Below are 17,508 nucleotides of genomic sequence, written 5' to 3'. Positions count from 1 at the left end.
ACATACAGATAACAGGATAAACCGTCATTCTACCTGGCCCAGGCAGAGTACAACAAATCTCGCATCGCCCCCGCTTCTTCTTTGTAGTTCAGAGGATGGATACGAGATATACCGTACCTAATACGCGTCGTTTCCTAAAAAAAAAGAGTTATCAAAATGAACCTAATGCCACCAAATGAGCATGTTAGTTACATTGTATGTGTCCTGTTTGGCGCGGCACGAGAAATTGAACGTATTACAGTTGGCCCTGTGTAACCTTGCATCATACTCGACGGGATTATTGGCCTAATGTTTTGATAAGTCCAGGGTTGTTGATAAAAAATGCCTAGACTCTTGTCTACGCACCTTGATTTCCAGTAGTTCATTTGCAGAAATGCCAAACACGGCGGTCCCAACCTCATTAAATCCTTGCAGCCAAGCTTGACCAGAATAATCGGAAACGGCCATAGACATGATGTATCTGGGCAAGCGGTTGAATTTATAATAATCAAGGAAGCATAATCAAAGAACACACCTATGCTCGGGTGTATCGAAGCTTTGATTACATTTTTCGCATCTCCATGCCCCATTCATTTCTACTACCTTTTTGTTACAGTTAGGTGTTGGACATGCCGGATAAGATATGTTATCGCTCCTAATGTGCATGATCGTGGCACGTGTGGAAAATATCTCTGGTTTGTCCGGCATGCCATATCCAGTTTGTTTGATTTCGTCCAGGCTGCGAATTTCTGCACGATTAAAGCCAAATGTCGATGAAGCACCGCCAGTGCTTGAATGAGCTTTGAAGGTCTGGTCGGAACCCAAATTGTCGTACCAACCCCGAAGACTGAAGCATTCTTCAATGTCGGGGTTGACCTGCATAGTGCTGGAACTAAACATAGATAGCGAGCGCCCTATGCAATGCTCTTTAGATGGAATCGATCGGCACAATTGCAGACAGTCTACCTCCAAAATCGCCGACTTTTACCCCTTTGAAGGCAATGACAGGATTCGACTCAGGAACACTGTATTGTTCTGCCTGCTTTCCCCACAGAGTCAGGCGAACGGAAAATTCAGATTTATCGACCAGTGTCAGTTCACGTTTGATGAGCTGCTAAAATAAGCAAAAATAAGAATTTGACAGAAATCGGCTAATGTACCTGACGATTCTGTTTTGCAGATGTGACTTCAGATAGTGGAGATGCTTCTTTTACAACACCGATGACATCTAGATGGTCCGTTTGTATCACCATTTCACATTGGAGATTGTTCAACAGAAATCACATACCACAGATTGCATCCCTGCTCAAAGACTCAAGAGCGTTTAATGGCACAAAGTTATATTTTATAGTCGGCAAATTTGTGGTTTCATGACACTTGATAAGATATGTTAATATTTGTCGGAAAGAAAGTGAAGAGGGTACGTGCCTCTTCAACTTCGGTGTTTCGTTCAAAGCTGAGTTCATAATCATTGTTGATGTTGGAAAATTTTTTCTTTGCCAAATTGACACGGGCTTTGGAGATGAAGTAAACTTTTCCCTCTTCCAACTTGGGATACAATTCATCAACAACAAGATTAAAACCAGTGCCACGAATTTCTCCAGAGTCGTCCATCAAAGTCACATTGAAAAGCTTTCCTTCACCTCGAGCGTTCGCCCATGTCTTGATTTCGGACTTATGAGTGACGCGAGCCTTGATAGTCCACCCATTTTGGTAAGGACTAAGGCCCTCAATAGGAAAAATGCTACCATGACGACTGTTATTCGAAGGTGCCTGCGGCCGGGGTGCAGGAGCTGTGTGGGCAGCTGGTGCTACAGAAGAAGATGCAGTTGGTTTGTTCACAGCTGTGGGTGTCTCACTATGGTCAGGTTCTAGTTGCTGTGGATCACCAATTTTATCAACCGTGTGTTGAAGGACACGAAGGCCAAGGATAATTATAAGCCTAGTCATATATTAATATACGTTACACGGCGTACGGACGCGACTGCGTACCTCTTCTCCTGAACATAGTTGCATGTAAGTTTGTCAATTACAGCCACAGTATTTTTTGTGATCGAGTTGTTTTGAACAAGGTCGTTGAGTTGAGTTGCAAGCATTGCCTGCATGTAGTTCTCGCCATCGGAAATGATCAAGCGATAGCGTTCTGGAGGTGCAGGTGTGGGGGCATTCGCAGTATTGCCAACCTTCTTGATGGACAGGAACTGGAGAGTATATTCATGATCAAAGACGTCGATATCTTCAGGAGACGCTTTCTGCAAAGCTTTGATGCTGCCTTTGGTCAGCGTTGGTACAGACATGTCAATTTCTCTTTGAGCAGGTTGGTGATGGTTGAAATGAAGAACGAGCTAGATATGTGACCAAGTGTGACTACACGCGTTTTTCGCGTGCTGACATACTTACGTGACGCTGATAAACCTTGACTGGAAAACACAACAAAGCAGTTGCGAAACAGCCCTGAAAACTATCTAAAAGGTTCAGCAAAGGGTGATATCAGATTGAAATGAAACACGATTTAATTAGGTCGTGGCACAGAATATGATATTGCTTTCTGCGTCCCTTGCTCAGTGAACTCCAACCGGAGATTGTTTTGTTGGCTTAGGACGACTATGTTCAAGCCGGTTCAAGGCCTCGACCGGAAAGACCAAGAAAATTTCTGTGGCTACTGATGACTCCCGGTTTCAAAACATAGTATTGTATGTTGCGTTCCTTTTCCTGATTGACAGAACTGTAAATTTCGGCGGTGGCATGAGCATTCCGAAACTTAAGTCGACATCCATTGGCAATTGTCTTCCGAACCGCACCCGACTTTTTGCCACTTCCCCAGATAATCATAATTGAAAAAGTGGAGTAAATTTTGAAACTCTGATTTATAGCATGAATACTGTAAGCATGGAAGGTTCAATCATTATATTATGAATTATAGCTAATATATATGCGTATATGTATAATATGTTACTATGGAAAAACAATTATGTAGCAAAATGTCAAACATCAAAAGGTACGAAAGCCAGATCGAAAGCAAGCAAAAAAAATCATGTCAGAGCAAAAAAAAACATTTGACATTCCGACACCATCTCCTCTAGGAATAGTGTCAATTGGACTTCAAGATTGCCCGCCGAGTAGCATCCCTCCCCGCCTTGAGGAGAACAGACAATTCATTGCCCCCTGTCCCCCGAACGGGCCCCTTCCCGGACGCCCTAGCAGCTTGGAGTCGTTCAATCATTGCACTTGCTGGACATCCTGCCCGTGAACCTGGGGTGGATCGAGACATTGTCACAATATACAGGCAAGCAATACGTATATGCTGGTCTCGTAAGCGCTTCAACGCTGTGACGGCATTGTCGTAAGGATCACGAAGAGCAGGAGTCGATCGTGCCACTTCGCGTACGGTTAGAGAGATCGAGGAAAGTTGTCGAAGATAGTCCTGGTGTTTTCCTGGCATATATCGCCTCATCCTCTCCATGAAGCCTAGATCGGCGCGCTTATTCTCTGATGAAGGCGCAGGGTAACGTCTTTGGCCAAGTTTATGATCAATATCCAGAAAAATGTCAAGAGCGTGCATGACACTGCTCTGACCAGCGGATGGTCCGCTGAGGTCAAGTGGTTCAGATACATCCACTCCTTCGTAGATCCAACCTGGCTCCGTAGGTCCTTTCGCGTCGCTGCCTTCGAACCATGGACGAATGTCCCAATAGAAAACGTGAGGGTCGCAATTAGGACGCACAGATTGAATAATTTCACTGATCGAATCCACAATCCCCGAAAGACGAGTGAGATCTCGAGCGACTTTTGAAATGGCGGTCAGGTCTCTAATATTGGGATGGGATGTATAGTCATCAATTATCCGCAAAATCTCTACCCCGCGCAGCTCGGCCCTCGCAGAAGATTGATAAAAATTCCTTTCGTCATCGGTCCCTGAGAACAGATTAACGAATCGAATGTTGTCCATGGATAGGGGTTCCGCAGGATTTACAAGCTCCCAATTCCACAGCACTGTGTCGGCGAACGTAAGGACAGGAGCCATTGCAAGGTGACGAGAAATTTGAGTCAATGGAACTGCCAAGGACTTTGGCACAAGAGCCGGTGTTCCTTGAGGACGAGGCATTGAATGGACATAGAAATTGACGAGCCATGCAAGAACCATATGCGCGCGCTGACAAGAACGGAGATCAGTTTGTAGTGGGGTACAATCCAACACGGGCCACTGGGCGAAAATGTCGCGTTCGATAAGTAATAGTGCATTTAAGGAGGATAAAAATATACTAACAGACGCGATATTCGATCTCCATCTTTCACCAAAGGCGCGTTTGGACAAGGCTTCTTCCGAGTCGTCTTCACCCAAACTCAAATTCCCATTCGCGGCGCGCAAAGCATCCTCCCAGATGGAGTAGCCCGATGGCAGGCGCTGGAGAGGTTTTGGGGGGAAAAAGCCAGTCCGAGGGTCGATGTCATATGAGCTCTGTTGGCGCCTCTCAGGGATAGCTTTGTAGTTGAGGTTGAATGTGGAACTGAACAACGACAATGCGAGCTTTATAAACAAACGAAAGAAGATAGGTGGTGTCTGGAGTACATTGACGACGTCCATTGGAGAAACGGGAGGGGTTGGAGGTACAAGGACAGTATGGTTAGCTCTTATAGAAAATTGAAGAAAAGCTTACGCCACATCATTTTATGACACCAATGGGATGGAACTGTACCCTGAGATACATGTTTTTACCCCTTGTCGGAGGAATGTCCTATTCGAGAGACCGATTGGTAGAGGTGGAGATCCATTTAATCTGTGCTCAAAGGCCTTAGGTCCGTTGTTGACTGGATCTTTCATCAGGAGGAGAAAGGGCCAATATAAATTGAAAATTCGCACGACCTCCATCCCAATCAATTGTCGTTTTTGATTACTTTCCTGTGTTGACTTCCCAGAAATAAACCATGTCTTGGTAACACAGAACTGCTGCGCCGTGTCAAAGACTTATCTTAGATACAAACGAATATGCAGTGCCGCCGACGTGGTCTACCACAGCTTTTGATTGCACGTCATCTGAAAAAATATTTTCTTGTCATTGGCGTTGACTGTTGGCCATCTTGAGTCTAGCGTCCTTAATACAGTGATGGTGTTTGTTTTTGCTCGGCGATTTGCATGTTGCCCCAGAATTGGTGATGCCAGGAACCCAGATTAGCCTTGCGCCCACAACGATCCGACCTAATCCTTTTATTTTTTTCGACCGGCCGTCCTCTAGTTGACCCTGCTGACACAAGACAATCGTCTTTCTCCAGCTCTTTCCCGTTTCGATCGCGTTTGAGCATTGAGCTTCTGGACCACTCAAGGGTTCAACAGCGCTCACCCTTACGATACTTTATCTGTGGATCTTCTTGACTTTTTAGGTCAATCACTCAGCTATGCCTGCTTGCTCGGATATTTCTATTCCCGGTAACATTCGCGTAACTTCTCATACCAGTAAACGAAAACCAGGCATATCATTTTCAGTGTTTCCACTTTAACCATACTTGATTGCCATCCGCGTTGTCGGTTAGCACACACCTTCGCTGCACAACTTCGAGCAGTTTTTCCTTGACTCCCATCTTGCCCGGTCGCAGCTCCGCAAATCTGTCCAGCAACTCATCGAATCGAAGGCCTAGTCCTCCGCCCGACGCGTGAGAACCTGTAACCACAGACCCAATCTCTTTTTCTGTGGGCAAGGCATATTTCAGTGGGTTTGAAATGGTGCCTGATGTCAGTTCCGCCGGGAGGTCGAGGGACGGTGCCGACGTCAGGAAAGGCGATTTCGGGTCAAAAAATCGGTTGACGATTGCGGGAGTGACCTCTTGGAGGGTCGGTGGGGACCACTCGGGACGTTCATGGGCTTTCTTGGCCTTGAAAATGACTGCATCAACACCTGTTTTAAAATCGGGACTTGCACCATGCTGCGATTAATGTCAGATGACGTCTATAAGTACCTTAAATGATGTCAACTCACGCAAAAGGCTGTGGCAATCTTGAGTTCCATCTCCAGTGATTGAAGAAGGGATAAGTTGGACCCTCGGCGAATGGCTTGAAGTGCAACTTTGAGACTAGTAGGACTACGTTGGTGTAGCATGACCAACGTGTCCGAAGCCCATTTCGCTACCTCTGCATTATCACTAGCGGCAAAAATCTCCAAATCATTAATGATGGATTCGACTTTGTTATGGCGAAAAGCATAATCCAGCGCGACTCGCTTTGCACCTGTGAAAGGCGCAGGAGTTTCTGTGGGTTCGCGTTCCGCGGAAAGATCTTCAATAATACGATCCACCAGGCTAGAGTGTGGCTGGTTTAGCTCAGCAAGTCTGTCAAGGAGCATAGGGATCCTTCTCGACGGAATATAGTGTGTAGCGAGGCCGTGTTCGCTGGAAGATATGTTGATATTGAATACCAAAAAAAACAATAGAAGTGCAACGGACTTACAACACGGCTCTTCCGGATATGGTGTCGGAAGTAAGCGCGAGATATGTCCCAATTTCGCCATCCAACCTCGACAAGAAATAACTACCTCCAACATCTGGGCAGTAGCCTATTTTTGTTTCAGGCATGGCGTAGACAGTCTTTTCGGTAGCGATACGAAATGGGGCATTAGCCGCCAACCCGACCCCACCTCCCACTGAAATGAACTCAATAAAGCATGGCTATATAAAGTACAAGGAACCACATACTAGTCATGCCATCCATGATGGCAATGTACGGTTTCTTGAGCGCTGCAAGAATGAAGTCCAATTCGAACCTTTCCCATCCGTCAACACTTGTGAACAATCAATCATGAGATATAGAAGACTGACTCGCGTTTGAAAAATTCGGTTGCAAGTGAACGGGTCGCTGGATCTGCCGCGTTATTGGCAACACCTGAGGAAGTTTATGTTAAGAGCCATGCTTCTTCAATTCATCCGGCATAGACTTACTTCCTACATCACCTCCGATGCAAAAAGCACGACCATTCCCGCGTGCAACGATTGTACCGCAAAGGTCGGAGGAACTCCATTCCTAACACATGGCAATCATTATAAACATCAGACGCGACTATCACGAAACAAACCTCGATCTTGGGTCTAAGAGCAGACAGCATCGTGTCGTCGAGGGCATTGAGCTTCTTTGGCCTGTTGAGAATGTACGTTCGAAGGGAAGAATTGGACTCGAACAGAACAGTCGGCTGAGATACACCAATTAGTACGAGCAAATACGCGTGGCAAGCCACTTACTTCGTCAGTAGTTGTTGTCGACATCATATGTTGACCTATGGCTGTTGTTCTTTGGTAGGCAGCGCGAGCAGAACCGCGGGACATTTTGCTGCGGATGGTTGCAGCCAACATGAGTAACTTGGAGCTCTGCTTGTTCTAGCACGAGAAAATGCGTGATTATGACACGGCTTCCGACGGAGACCGAATTATGGATGTGGAAGACGGGAAACGGTCGCAGTCAGATGCCAAACGGACGTCGGAAAAGCTTGTTGCCTGTTGAGGTCACAAGTTGATTGAGGAACTTAGTTTATGGTTAAGGTTAGGGCTTATTCACCTAATTATTCAATTTCAAACACATCCGCTTTCGCTCCCATGCAGTTGCGATGAGCCCTAGTATACCCTCTCTCGGCACTCGCTTCAGCCTCAACAACGACATTGGCACTATCAGGTATACAGGCCCGGTTGGAAATACACCAGGTATCTGGCTCGGTGTTGAATGGGATGACCCAGGCCGCGGCAGACATGATGGATCCAAGGATGGCACCAGATATTTCTCCTGTCGGTAGGTGGTCATTTCCTGCTCTCGTCACTGCCCTAATGAACAGTGATCTCTCGCAGTTTTGCATCCGCAGGGTCTTTCATCAGGCCTAATCAGCACATACAATATGGTGTAACCTTTCTGGACGCTCTCACAGCAAAATATATTGAACCTTTGCATGGATCAGACGAGATAGTCACTCTCGGATCTTCTCAAGGCGCCATCCAAGTCACCGCTGTTTCCTTGGATAAAATCAGAGATAAATTTTCTCGATTGGACCGCTTGCGTGAGGTCAGCCTAGACAAGGCCACTGTGGTGCAAGGAGATCCCCCGGCTGATATCACAAAAACCTGTCCAAGTAAGCTCTTGCATGCCATCTATCCCGAAAAATCAGTTGCTGAACGTTAGCAAGACATCCGTGGATTGGATCTCTCCCAGAATCTGCTACCCAACTGGGAAACAGTAGCTGATATCACAGGGCCTTTGTTTCTGCTTGAGAGACTTTCTTTAAGGTAAGTTGCTGCGAAAATTACATGCCATTCTCAAATTAGATCTCCAGGATAGTCGGAATCGTCTTCAGATGCCCTTGAATTATGATCGTTTGGCAACTGCTTTTCAGAGGTTGACGGAAATTCAGTTGAACGACACTCTGATCAGCTGGTCTGATATGCAGACGATAACAGCTTTCATGCCACAGCTTCGGGTGATTGAACTGGGCTATAACCATCTCTCCAGACTGTGCGGTGATAAACGTAGTACCGCATTCAAACCCAACCTTGAATCCCTCAACCTGGACACCAATGCATGCTCCGACTGGATGCATATTTGTGATTCTTTTAGGGAATACGATTCGTATGTATCAATAATCTGAACCTTTTGAATTCTGAATTGAATTTTATCATCACCATATGTCAAGTTTACAGCGCGTTGTCTTGACTTCTAATCACATCGAAGATATCCCCTTTCCAGAGTCTTCCTCGAACTGCCTACCTGGTATCAAGTATCTCTCATTGTCGGACAATCGCATCAGCTCGTGGGAAACCATCGATGCTTTATCCTGTTGGCTACCTTCTCTGGAGACATTGATGATGAATGGGAATCCGCTTATGAATGGTGAGGCAACACGTTGCTTTAATGTATTATATATACTCTTACTTTTTTTTGCCTTTGTGGAGATAATGACCTCGGAACACAATCCCGGCCCTTTATGATCGCGAGAGTACCGTCTCTTGTGACATTAGATGGGGCGTTTGTGGGTCATGATTGAAACATACTACGCTCAATTTGCTAAACGTTGATCTAGATATCTTCAAGGGAACGCACAGATTCCGAACTTTTTTACATGTCGACCATCATACAACAGGGGAATGTAGCGGATGACGTGAGGGCTAAAACGCACTATCGTTGGCCTGATTTGTGCAAAAGTATGTGAATCAGTTTCATTCTATGAAAAAGTCGATAACCTGATGGAACACAATTAACCCTTCGGCAGAGTATGGTAAACCAGACCAAGTTCAAAAGCAGAAAAATGTTCAGAATAAGCTCAGCGACCATCTAATAGGTTTTATTTGCAATCCCAATTTTCCAAACCAATTTTTTCTAACTCATTGTTAATGCCACTAGATCTTCAAGTGTATCCTTACGACAAATCTATGGAACAAAGCAGCGGTGCTTTTGCGTCTAACCCACAAACAACGCTTCGGGTTCTTCCTACGATGTCATTCCGTGTTTTGCGCCTGAAGATATGCAAGATTCTCAAGGTTGACTACCGTCGAACTAATGTCGCATTCTGGTTGCACATGGGAAACGGCACTCTCACGAAACTTGACAAAGAGCATGACCTTAGAGACCTTGACTGGCTTGGGGTAGACAGCGGTTCACAAATTGTGTATCAAGTCCAGTGATATTGGTCGACAATGTATAGACAACCATAATACAAAGACAGAAGTAAACATACTTACACCTCTAGAATTCCACACTGTCGATGAAATCAAAAGCTTGTGATGGCCAATCATTTGCACTTGACGCTGTTCCTTGAAAGTTCCATCCTGTGATATCGAACCTACCTGACAGGAAGGAACCACGACCGTGCGATGTCCGCTTTAAATCCGAGTGAAAATAGTGAAGCCTTAACCTTCGACCGTTATACAGTTGCATGGTCTCCTCGCGACGGTCCTAGTTATGACATCGCAGATTGCCTTAAGCCTCTCCGAGCGGGTTGACCAACCAAAAGAGAAGTACACGGTCCGGGTAAACGACGACAAGACCACAAAGAGCGGAGAAGTCCATTATAGAAGGAAAGAAAACCATTCGTATGCCATCCGTTTTCCAGCAAACGTCCTCGAAAATCCTCAACGAGACCATCCTTCACCATTCGCGTGCCTTGGCCTGTCGTCGTATCGATCTTCTTTGTCGTCGCGTCTTCTGTCATCTCGACGACGATCTTGATCATCCCTACGTCGGTCATAATAATAATCAGGCCCTCTGCGGTCATCATAACCTCCGCGCCGGTAATCATCGTACCCTGCAGGTCTTTTATCGTCAGCCTCCCGTCTGGAAGGGGGCGACCTGGCGGAACGACGGTCTTCGTATTCACCACGGCGGGGAGGCGACCTTGAACGATCACGGCGATATCTGTCATTACGGTCATCCCTACTGTATCGGTCATCGCGACGATCATCACGACGATCGTCTCGACGATAATTATCAGGTCCGGAACGCTGACAGTGGTTAAGCATTTGCTCAAAGATCATACAAGCTTGGCTCACAGAGTCGTCAAGAGCGACGCGAACAGGGCGTCCACGAAGTTCTTTGCCATCAAGTTCCTTGAGAGCACGATCAGCATCCTCTCTAGAAAGATACTCAAGTACTCTGTGAAAGGAGCTAAGTAATAAGCACAGAAAGAGACAAACATGTGTAACTCACCCTTGTCCGGGAATGTCACGATCAATATCAGCGAAAGAGACGCTGCCAGCATCCCGACCAAAGTCTTTCAGGTCCTACAGGCAGTAAAGGGTTAGGTCCGTGCGGGCTTCTTTGTGCGGAAAGGCCATAGCCATAGCCCAATATATCAACGATAAGGAACAGTATCGGTACTTCGAATGACAATGGCGACTGCGATAGATTCACGCATTCGCCAAGAAACCTGTTCAACACGAGGATTAGGAGAGAGGTCGTACCTGCCAGCTAGTGTCACGGGAAACTCCAGATACAATCAGGCGGATTCCAGGAGGCCTACGGGCACGGGGAGCTCTAGAATTATAAGCCAATTGAACGCCCTGTGTGTGCATTTGCAAGAACGTTGGCCATACCCATAACCGCCTCTGTCTTCGTAAACCTCTCGACGAGGACGACTTTCCTTGGCGAACTCGACTACAATACTGCAAAAAGCAGTTAATAAAGAAGACCCTGGACACTAAATCAGTCGTACTTGACACCCATGAAGGGTTTGCCGTTGAAGTTGTGGACAGCATCCTCGGCGTCCTAAAGACCGCGTTAAGAAGTCTATTTGAACAACTGTGAATAGTGTTGACTACCTTTGCATTTTCGAATTCAACAAACCCAAAACCTAAAAGAATAATTTTAAATACTGTACTGTCGAAGTTTGAAGGAATTGAACGCACCAGTCATGACACGACAGTCGATGATTCGGCCATAACCGTCGAAAAATTTGGAAACATCCTCCGAACGGGCATCGGTAGGTAGCCCTGGATAGTGAATTAGCCATAAAACTATGCAGACAACATTGGAAAGAAGAGGCATACTGCCAAGATAAAGGCGTCTAGACATGGTGGTCAGAGAATGAGGTGTATAACAAAGCAGTGAGTTGTGGGATTCAACTTGCTCTGCATCTGAGTTTCAATTTCGACACATGCATCAAAATGCCTTCTCAGGGCACGGACCACCTTTCATTTCTGACTCTGTGAGATATATTATGTATGTAGAAATGTAGAACGACAGAGTTATATGCAGACTAATGCTGCGACCAATCAATCGAATTAATATCAATTCCCTCCTGCACCATCTCCCAAAGAGGACTGCAAAAGGACTTAGTACACAGCAGAACAAGGCACAGAAGTGAGGGGTCATACCTCATTTCACGCAGTTTGTGCACAGTCTTAATAATGTGTGCCACCACGAAGTCAACTTCCGCCTCAGTCGTAAAACGTCCAATACCGAAGCGAAGTGATGAGTGAGCCATATCTTCTGCAGCGCCTAAAAAATGTTAGTCCTCGTAGTTTTGGTGATCATGAAAGAGCATACCAAGGGCACGCAGAACATAGGACGGCTCTAGCGAGGCAGAAGTACAAGCACTCCCGGATGAGAGAGCAATGTCCTTGGAAGAGTTCATAATTAGAGCATACAAAAGTCGGTGACCATTCCTACCTTCAAGGCCATCAACAAACTTTCGCCTTCGACGTAGGAAAAACTGAGGTTGACGCATCCTGGATAACCATTGGGGTCTCCGTTTCGCACAACATGCTCCACCTCAGCATCGATTCTACTTATGAGCCTGTTTGATAGCCTCTTGACATGATCGTGATCCCTCTAACAAAAGTTGGGCATCAGTAAATCGTTCATCAATGGCACCCCCAGAAACATCAGCACCCCTGCACAAAGGTCATGGCTAAGCTGGTTTGTGGAAACAAGAATTTGCTGCCACGTCTACCACTTGACTCAACGCATACGCGTAATTGTAATGCAGATACTCATCATGAACGAGGAATGAAAGTCGAAACTCACAGCCATCTCCTTTTGTGCAAGTCGGGCAGCTTCACCTAGGCCAACGACAAGTGCAGTGGGGACAGTACCACTACGCAATCCACGCTCTTGACCTCCCCCACTGAGAATTGGCTCCAGTCTAACCCGAGGTCTTCGCCTGACGTAACAAGCACCAACGCCTTTGGGGCCATACAGCTTGTGGCCAGAGATGCTCATCAAATCAATGTTCATTTCATTGACATCCAAAGGAATTTTCCCAATGGCTTGGGCGGCATCTGTGTGGAAGTAGACACCTCTGTGTTTTCGAATAATAGCGCCAATTTCTTTCAAAGGTTGGATTACACCAGTTTCGTTGTTGACAGCCATGATCGATACGAGTGATGTTGTAGGTTTGATAGCAGCTTCAAGTTCCTGCAAGGAGATAAGACCATTTTTTTGAACAGGAAGATACGTGATTTCAAAGCCCTCTTCACCGAGCTTTCTGCATGAATCAAGAACACATTTATGTTCCTATTGTTCTAAGTCAAATTCGATTGTCAGCTTCACAGCTAAACACTCACTGTCTGAGTTGTAATTATGTGACGCTTTTTGTCCTTATGAAATCGGGCAATGCCTTTGATAGACATGTTATTGGATTCGGTGGCTCCCGAGGTAAACACTATATCCTTCGCGTCCGCACCAATCAAGTCGGCGACGTGCTACATATAAACCAGTTAGAGATGGTGGATGTAGCAGCTGCCATGCATACCTTTCGGGCATCCTCAACACCTTGTTCTGCCTCCCAACCATATGTGTGAGTCCGACTGTGCGGATTGCCATACTGATCAGTCAAGTAAGGCAGCATTGCATCCAGCACCCTCGGGTCCACAGGAGTAGTGGCCTTGGTTACAGTTGATATAAAGTTCATTGACAGTAAGTCGTAGCAGGAAACAACAGACCTGCATGTCCAGATAAATTGGTCGAGTTTTGGCTTCCACTGAACCCTCACGAAGCGGCGCATCGAGCTTAAAGCCGAGCATATCTGGAGCAAGGTCAACATGTAAATACAGAACAAAAATAATGAGTTATCACACCTTGTCTAGGTGCAAAGTGGTTGTCGTCCTGATATGTAGATGGTACATCCACTACACTTGCTCTGTCGGCGCCAGAAGGTTGAACAAATGTGCGACAACTACTGATAGTCGACACCTTCGACGCAAGCGACCTCTTGGGGATTGTCCGAGACAGTTTAGAGAGCATTACAGAGAAACCAGGAAGAGAGTTGGTAATGGGAATGAAAACGGTAGGATGTGGAAACCCGGAAGGAGTTGCTTATACAAAGCGCAGATTAACAGAGTAAAAATCCCTGAGATTCCTGTCGCCGAATGACGAAGTGGGTCATTGCCGAAGAGCCGAGTACCCCGTTCATGATCATCACGTGTCTGGTTCAAACGTTCTCACGCAATGTTCCGAGTTTTCCTCGGGTTTCAGCAGGTTCATCTTGGCGCTTAATTTTTGAAGAACAAGATCAACATCCATGCACATAACATTGGTCCACAAATGTCGAAGGATTACAACGATTAACAAAGTACTTTATGTAGATAGTTCACATTGGTGGCATTGTTCACTATCGTGAGCCAGACTTTCAAATACACATATTTATCGATCCCATACCTGAGGGAAGTCGGATTTCTGAATGAAATGGTTGGTACCCCTTTACATGAGATCAACATGAGATTGGATTTTCGGAGAGTACTCGGTACTGGAAATTTTGACCTTGAAGCAAACTCTTGAATAATAAAAAGTCGTACCGCCATACGAAAGATAATGGGCAACATGGTGAACTCGTTCCATAATGGATGATTCAACAAGGCTTCGACTCTCACTACTTTGGTTTTGCTTTGGAAAATAGATACGTGAAGAGTATGATTTGTTATATTTTGTATCTGTTTTACATGCAAATGTCGACCATATTCCATTACCTCATAGGTCAATTACTTCCCAACAAAATCCAACAGAAGGGATGCAACAATTTTGATCGTATATATAAGTCTGCAATTAGAGAGCTGGGTTGGCGTTTTTGACCAAGGTTGCGAAGTAGTCCTGATTCATAAACGACGATCAGTGTTGCGATGAGACTACTTGAAAATGAACACACCTGGAACCAGGTACCTGCTTCAGGCGCTGGCTGGGCAGCATCACTTTGGAGTATGCATGGTTAGAGTTGTGCGAAGAAAAGACAGCTTGCGACTTACGATAGACCGCAGTGAGCATCGTATCTGGGAGATGAGGTATTCGAGGTTCCGTCGCATTCACCTCCAGGCTTGACCCAGACGATAGAATCAATGAGACTGGATCCTGTGTTGGTCGTAGGACGGGTTCCGAAACCGGCACCCTTAACATTGCACCAGTCACCCCATTGAGAGCGGATGTTCTGAACACCGGAGCGTCCCTGGTCAACGATGAAGTGGGCAGGGAAGCCTTCGGAACTAAGCATGGGGGCGAGAGCCTAGTTGACATAGTTAGCTAAGTCTCATTTCATTAAAGGAAATGTTGCCTACATTGATGTAATGGAGCTCATCGTAGTTGTTGTTTCCTTGGGTAATCGGGTCTGGGGAAGCAGCGGCTACGATAATCATTAGAATTTCTTGTTGACATTATATACATGAAAAGGGCCTTACAGAGAGCGTTGTAGTTGGCAACGTTAGTAGCCAATCCACGAACGAATTTAGGAGAGCCGGCAGACTTGTAGAGATCACCGAACAATTGAGCGGCAGGTGTCAAGTTGGCAGGCCATCCGAGCCATCCAGCGTGACCAGCATCAAGATACATGTAGACGCCCACGGTGTTGAGTTGCTGCATAGCATAAGTAACACCAGCTTTGTAGGCACTTTGGGCATTAGCACACTTGGCCACGTTGAGGTTGGTGACCAAATTGGCCAACGAGTCGGGTTCGATAACAGCGACAACACGGACATCAGGGTATTCTGTTTTATAAACATCAGTGCATGATCAGAATTATTTGAGCTGGGACATACGCTTGATCTGGGCAACAAGTTGGTCAATGTAGTTCTCGTAGTTGGCAAGACCATTGTTGGCGATTGAGAATTCTCCGTTGGATGCAAGGGCAGCACAGTCACGATCTGGAAGATCGTAAACGACAATTTGAACCAAAGCCTTGGTTCCAGCAGCTTTGGCTTTGGCACTGGCATCAGCTAGATATGTGCCCAACTGAGGAACCTTCGCGACCACATCAAACCAGGTGAAGGTTGGAATGTTGGCAACGGACAAAGCCTTTGCCTTCTGGGTGGAGTCGGTGATGAGGGCTGCTGCTGCTTGGACTTCAGCAGCGTAGTATGGCGACAGGTAGATCTATAGCGTATACTTATTGAAACGGCGGTCCTCGGATGAAGCCAATGCAACTTACGTCGTATCCAACGAAAGGGTTTCCGGCATCCGGGGTGGTAGTGGGAGATGTAGCTCCTCCACTGCTAGTCGATGTTGGCTTGACGGTGGTTGTTGTTGGTTTTGAGGTGCTGGATGGAGTAGACGAAGAGCTCGCTGCACCGGGCCTAAGGGAGATCGCCAGTTAAATATCAAGTGTAAATCTTTGCACTTCTGCCATAAGATCCTTACAAGCATTGCGAGTAGTATGGGTTAGAGTAAACGCAAGTCGAGCCAGAAGCGCAAGTTGTGTCACCACCTAACGGGAAATACTTGAATGAAATGAATGCACAGATGAGTTTAATTACATACTCCAGCCTTGACCACCACATTGGCCGTAGACGGGGCTTGCTGCCTGGACAAAGGCAGGGATTAAAGAGGCCAAAGCCAATAGAGCGGCAAACTTGAACATCTTGTGGTGGAAACCTTTTGGGGGGACCGTTGAGTTCTGAGGTTTTGTTTATTGAATTAGGCTGCATCTTTATACTGTGTCGTCGTGTCGCATAAAAGGTTTCATTCCGGTATTGAGCCGACAGAGACTTTACGGAAGGAAGTCGGAGTCCACAAGGAAGTGGTAGGGAGCACTGAAGTTCATGAATCACAAGACGAGGTTCATCCGATGAAGGTCGAAACCACGGGAACCAGAGTAATAGGAGTTCCAGCATTATTGCGCGTTTTTAGTAGCGAACGGGACAACGTCGGACACGTAGGAATAAGATGTGTAACCTGAGATAAGGAGTGCTGACCATACGACTGTTCAGTAAACACAGAACAGTATGGTTCCAATATTGGAGTAGTCCCGGTAAAATCGCGTGGTAAGTAGACTCTCAACATTACGTCCGAATAAGTATTCAGAGAGGTGGAGTTTTGAAGTTCCTGTCCAGGTGTACATATGTAGTCAACTTGCACGAAAGCTCGTGATCATGTTCAACGGCACCTTTTGTCTCTTCTCACCGCTGCTAAGTCACCCTGAGTCACCTGCCAACGTTGCTAGCGGGTGACAACATACATGGGTACCAGCTGCCCTTCAGAACGAGTATCTCTTGCCTTGAATCCGGGGGTTGGCGTAGTCGATGACGAGACATTGCAAGGTACTTCATCTGACGAAAGAAAAAAAGATGATCCCGAGACAACGGTTGTGTATACAGTTTATTGGCCAGCGTCTGAGCTCCATTTAACTGAACTTCTTTAGGAGCGTTGATCCGCATATATCATGTCAAATTCTCATGTGGAGGCGACTCGCAACCTTTCGCAACATGTCGCAACACCGTGATAAATAATAAGCTACAGTGAAAGGGGCTTCGGGTCGGTGTCAATTCGTTGATAACGGGATTTGAAGCGAAACAAGGTTGATGCATGCCCCATGCATCGGATCCCACAAGTATACGTATACGAGCTGTTACCGAATGAGACGTCTGCATGAGTCTGTTCGGGACTATCCAACCTGTGTTCACTCATAATCTATAGACAGACATCCGCCCGGCAAAGTTGGCCGTCAGAGCTGCCTGATCCCTAAAGAGTGACAGCGTATACTATTGGAATATCCATAATTTCGTATATTTTCCGGGACTTGACCGAAGAATGGATATGAGATGGTGTCAAGCTTCCTGTAATGATGTTGAATCGACAAAATTGTTTAGATC

At 46.1% G+C, this 17,508-nt stretch overlaps 6 protein-coding genes across 6 annotated transcripts; 1 reads left to right on the top strand and 5 right to left on the bottom strand.

Annotated features, from left to right (window-relative positions):
- Positions 1-3,070: 3,070 nt before the first annotated feature.
- On the bottom strand, positions 3,071-4,564 carry JR316_0003440 (Indoleamine 2,3-dioxygenase 1; the record flags this gene model as incomplete). The annotated part of the gene is made up of 2 exons (XM_047889213.1): positions 3,071-4,183; positions 4,247-4,564. The coding sequence occupies 2 exons, from the start codon at positions 4,562-4,564 to the stop codon at positions 3,071-3,073; spliced, it is 1,431 nt and encodes a 476-aa protein (XP_047751587.1).
- Positions 4,565-5,457: 893 nt separating this feature from the next.
- Positions 5,458-7,287, bottom strand: JR316_0003439 (3-hydroxyisobutyryl-CoA hydrolase, mitochondrial; the record flags this gene model as incomplete). The annotated part of the gene is made up of 8 exons (XM_047889212.1): positions 5,458-5,898; positions 5,952-6,360; positions 6,419-6,611; positions 6,664-6,731; positions 6,787-6,850; positions 6,907-6,988; positions 7,041-7,154; positions 7,204-7,287. The coding sequence occupies 8 exons, from the start codon at positions 7,285-7,287 to the stop codon at positions 5,458-5,460; spliced, it is 1,455 nt and encodes a 484-aa protein (XP_047751586.1).
- A 278-nt stretch (positions 7,288-7,565) lies between these two features.
- JR316_0003438 (Tubulin-specific chaperone E) lies at positions 7,566-9,624 on the top strand (the record flags this gene model as incomplete). The annotated part of the gene is made up of 9 exons (XM_047889211.1): positions 7,566-7,744; positions 7,801-8,078; positions 8,133-8,232; positions 8,285-8,572; positions 8,637-8,833; positions 8,896-8,972; positions 9,024-9,144; positions 9,213-9,281; positions 9,344-9,624. 9 exons carry the CDS (start codon positions 7,566-7,568, stop codon positions 9,622-9,624), a joined length of 1,590 nt encoding a protein of 529 aa, XP_047751585.1.
- Positions 9,625-10,071: 447 nt separating this feature from the next.
- On the bottom strand, positions 10,072-11,509 carry JR316_0003437 (Pre-mRNA-splicing factor srp2; the record flags this gene model as incomplete). Its single annotated transcript, XM_047889210.1, has 9 exons — positions 10,072-10,440; positions 10,489-10,591; positions 10,646-10,719; positions 10,900-10,972; positions 11,032-11,100; positions 11,151-11,203; positions 11,257-11,288; positions 11,344-11,427; positions 11,485-11,509. The coding sequence occupies 9 exons, from the start codon at positions 11,507-11,509 to the stop codon at positions 10,072-10,074; spliced, it is 882 nt and encodes a 293-aa protein (XP_047751584.1).
- A 184-nt stretch (positions 11,510-11,693) lies between these two features.
- On the bottom strand, positions 11,694-13,681 carry JR316_0003436 (Cysteine desulfurase, mitochondrial; the record flags this gene model as incomplete). Its single annotated transcript, XM_047889209.1, has 9 exons — positions 11,694-11,757; positions 11,812-11,935; positions 11,984-12,056; positions 12,107-12,268; positions 12,464-12,952; positions 13,003-13,140; positions 13,191-13,322; positions 13,381-13,463; positions 13,516-13,681. 9 exons carry the CDS (start codon positions 13,679-13,681, stop codon positions 11,694-11,696), a joined length of 1,431 nt encoding a protein of 476 aa, XP_047751583.1.
- A 798-nt stretch (positions 13,682-14,479) lies between these two features.
- Positions 14,480-16,277, bottom strand: JR316_0003435 (Beta-glucosidase cel3A; the record flags this gene model as incomplete). The annotated part of the gene is made up of 9 exons (XM_047889208.1): positions 14,480-14,524; positions 14,580-14,622; positions 14,677-14,930; positions 14,983-15,047; positions 15,103-15,408; positions 15,460-15,793; positions 15,849-15,993; positions 16,058-16,124; positions 16,178-16,277. 9 exons carry the CDS (start codon positions 16,275-16,277, stop codon positions 14,480-14,482), a joined length of 1,359 nt encoding a protein of 452 aa, XP_047751582.1.
- Positions 16,278-17,508: the final 1,231 nt, after the last annotated feature.

Source organism: Psilocybe cubensis, chromosome 3 (genome assembly GCF_017499595.1).
Source record: "Psilocybe cubensis strain MGC-MH-2018 chromosome 3, whole genome shotgun sequence".
NCBI lineage: Eukaryota > Fungi > Basidiomycota > Agaricomycetes > Agaricales > Agrocybaceae > Psilocybe > Psilocybe cubensis.
Note: the sequence above shows the minus strand (reverse complement) of the source record. Positions and strands in the feature narration are given on the sequence as shown.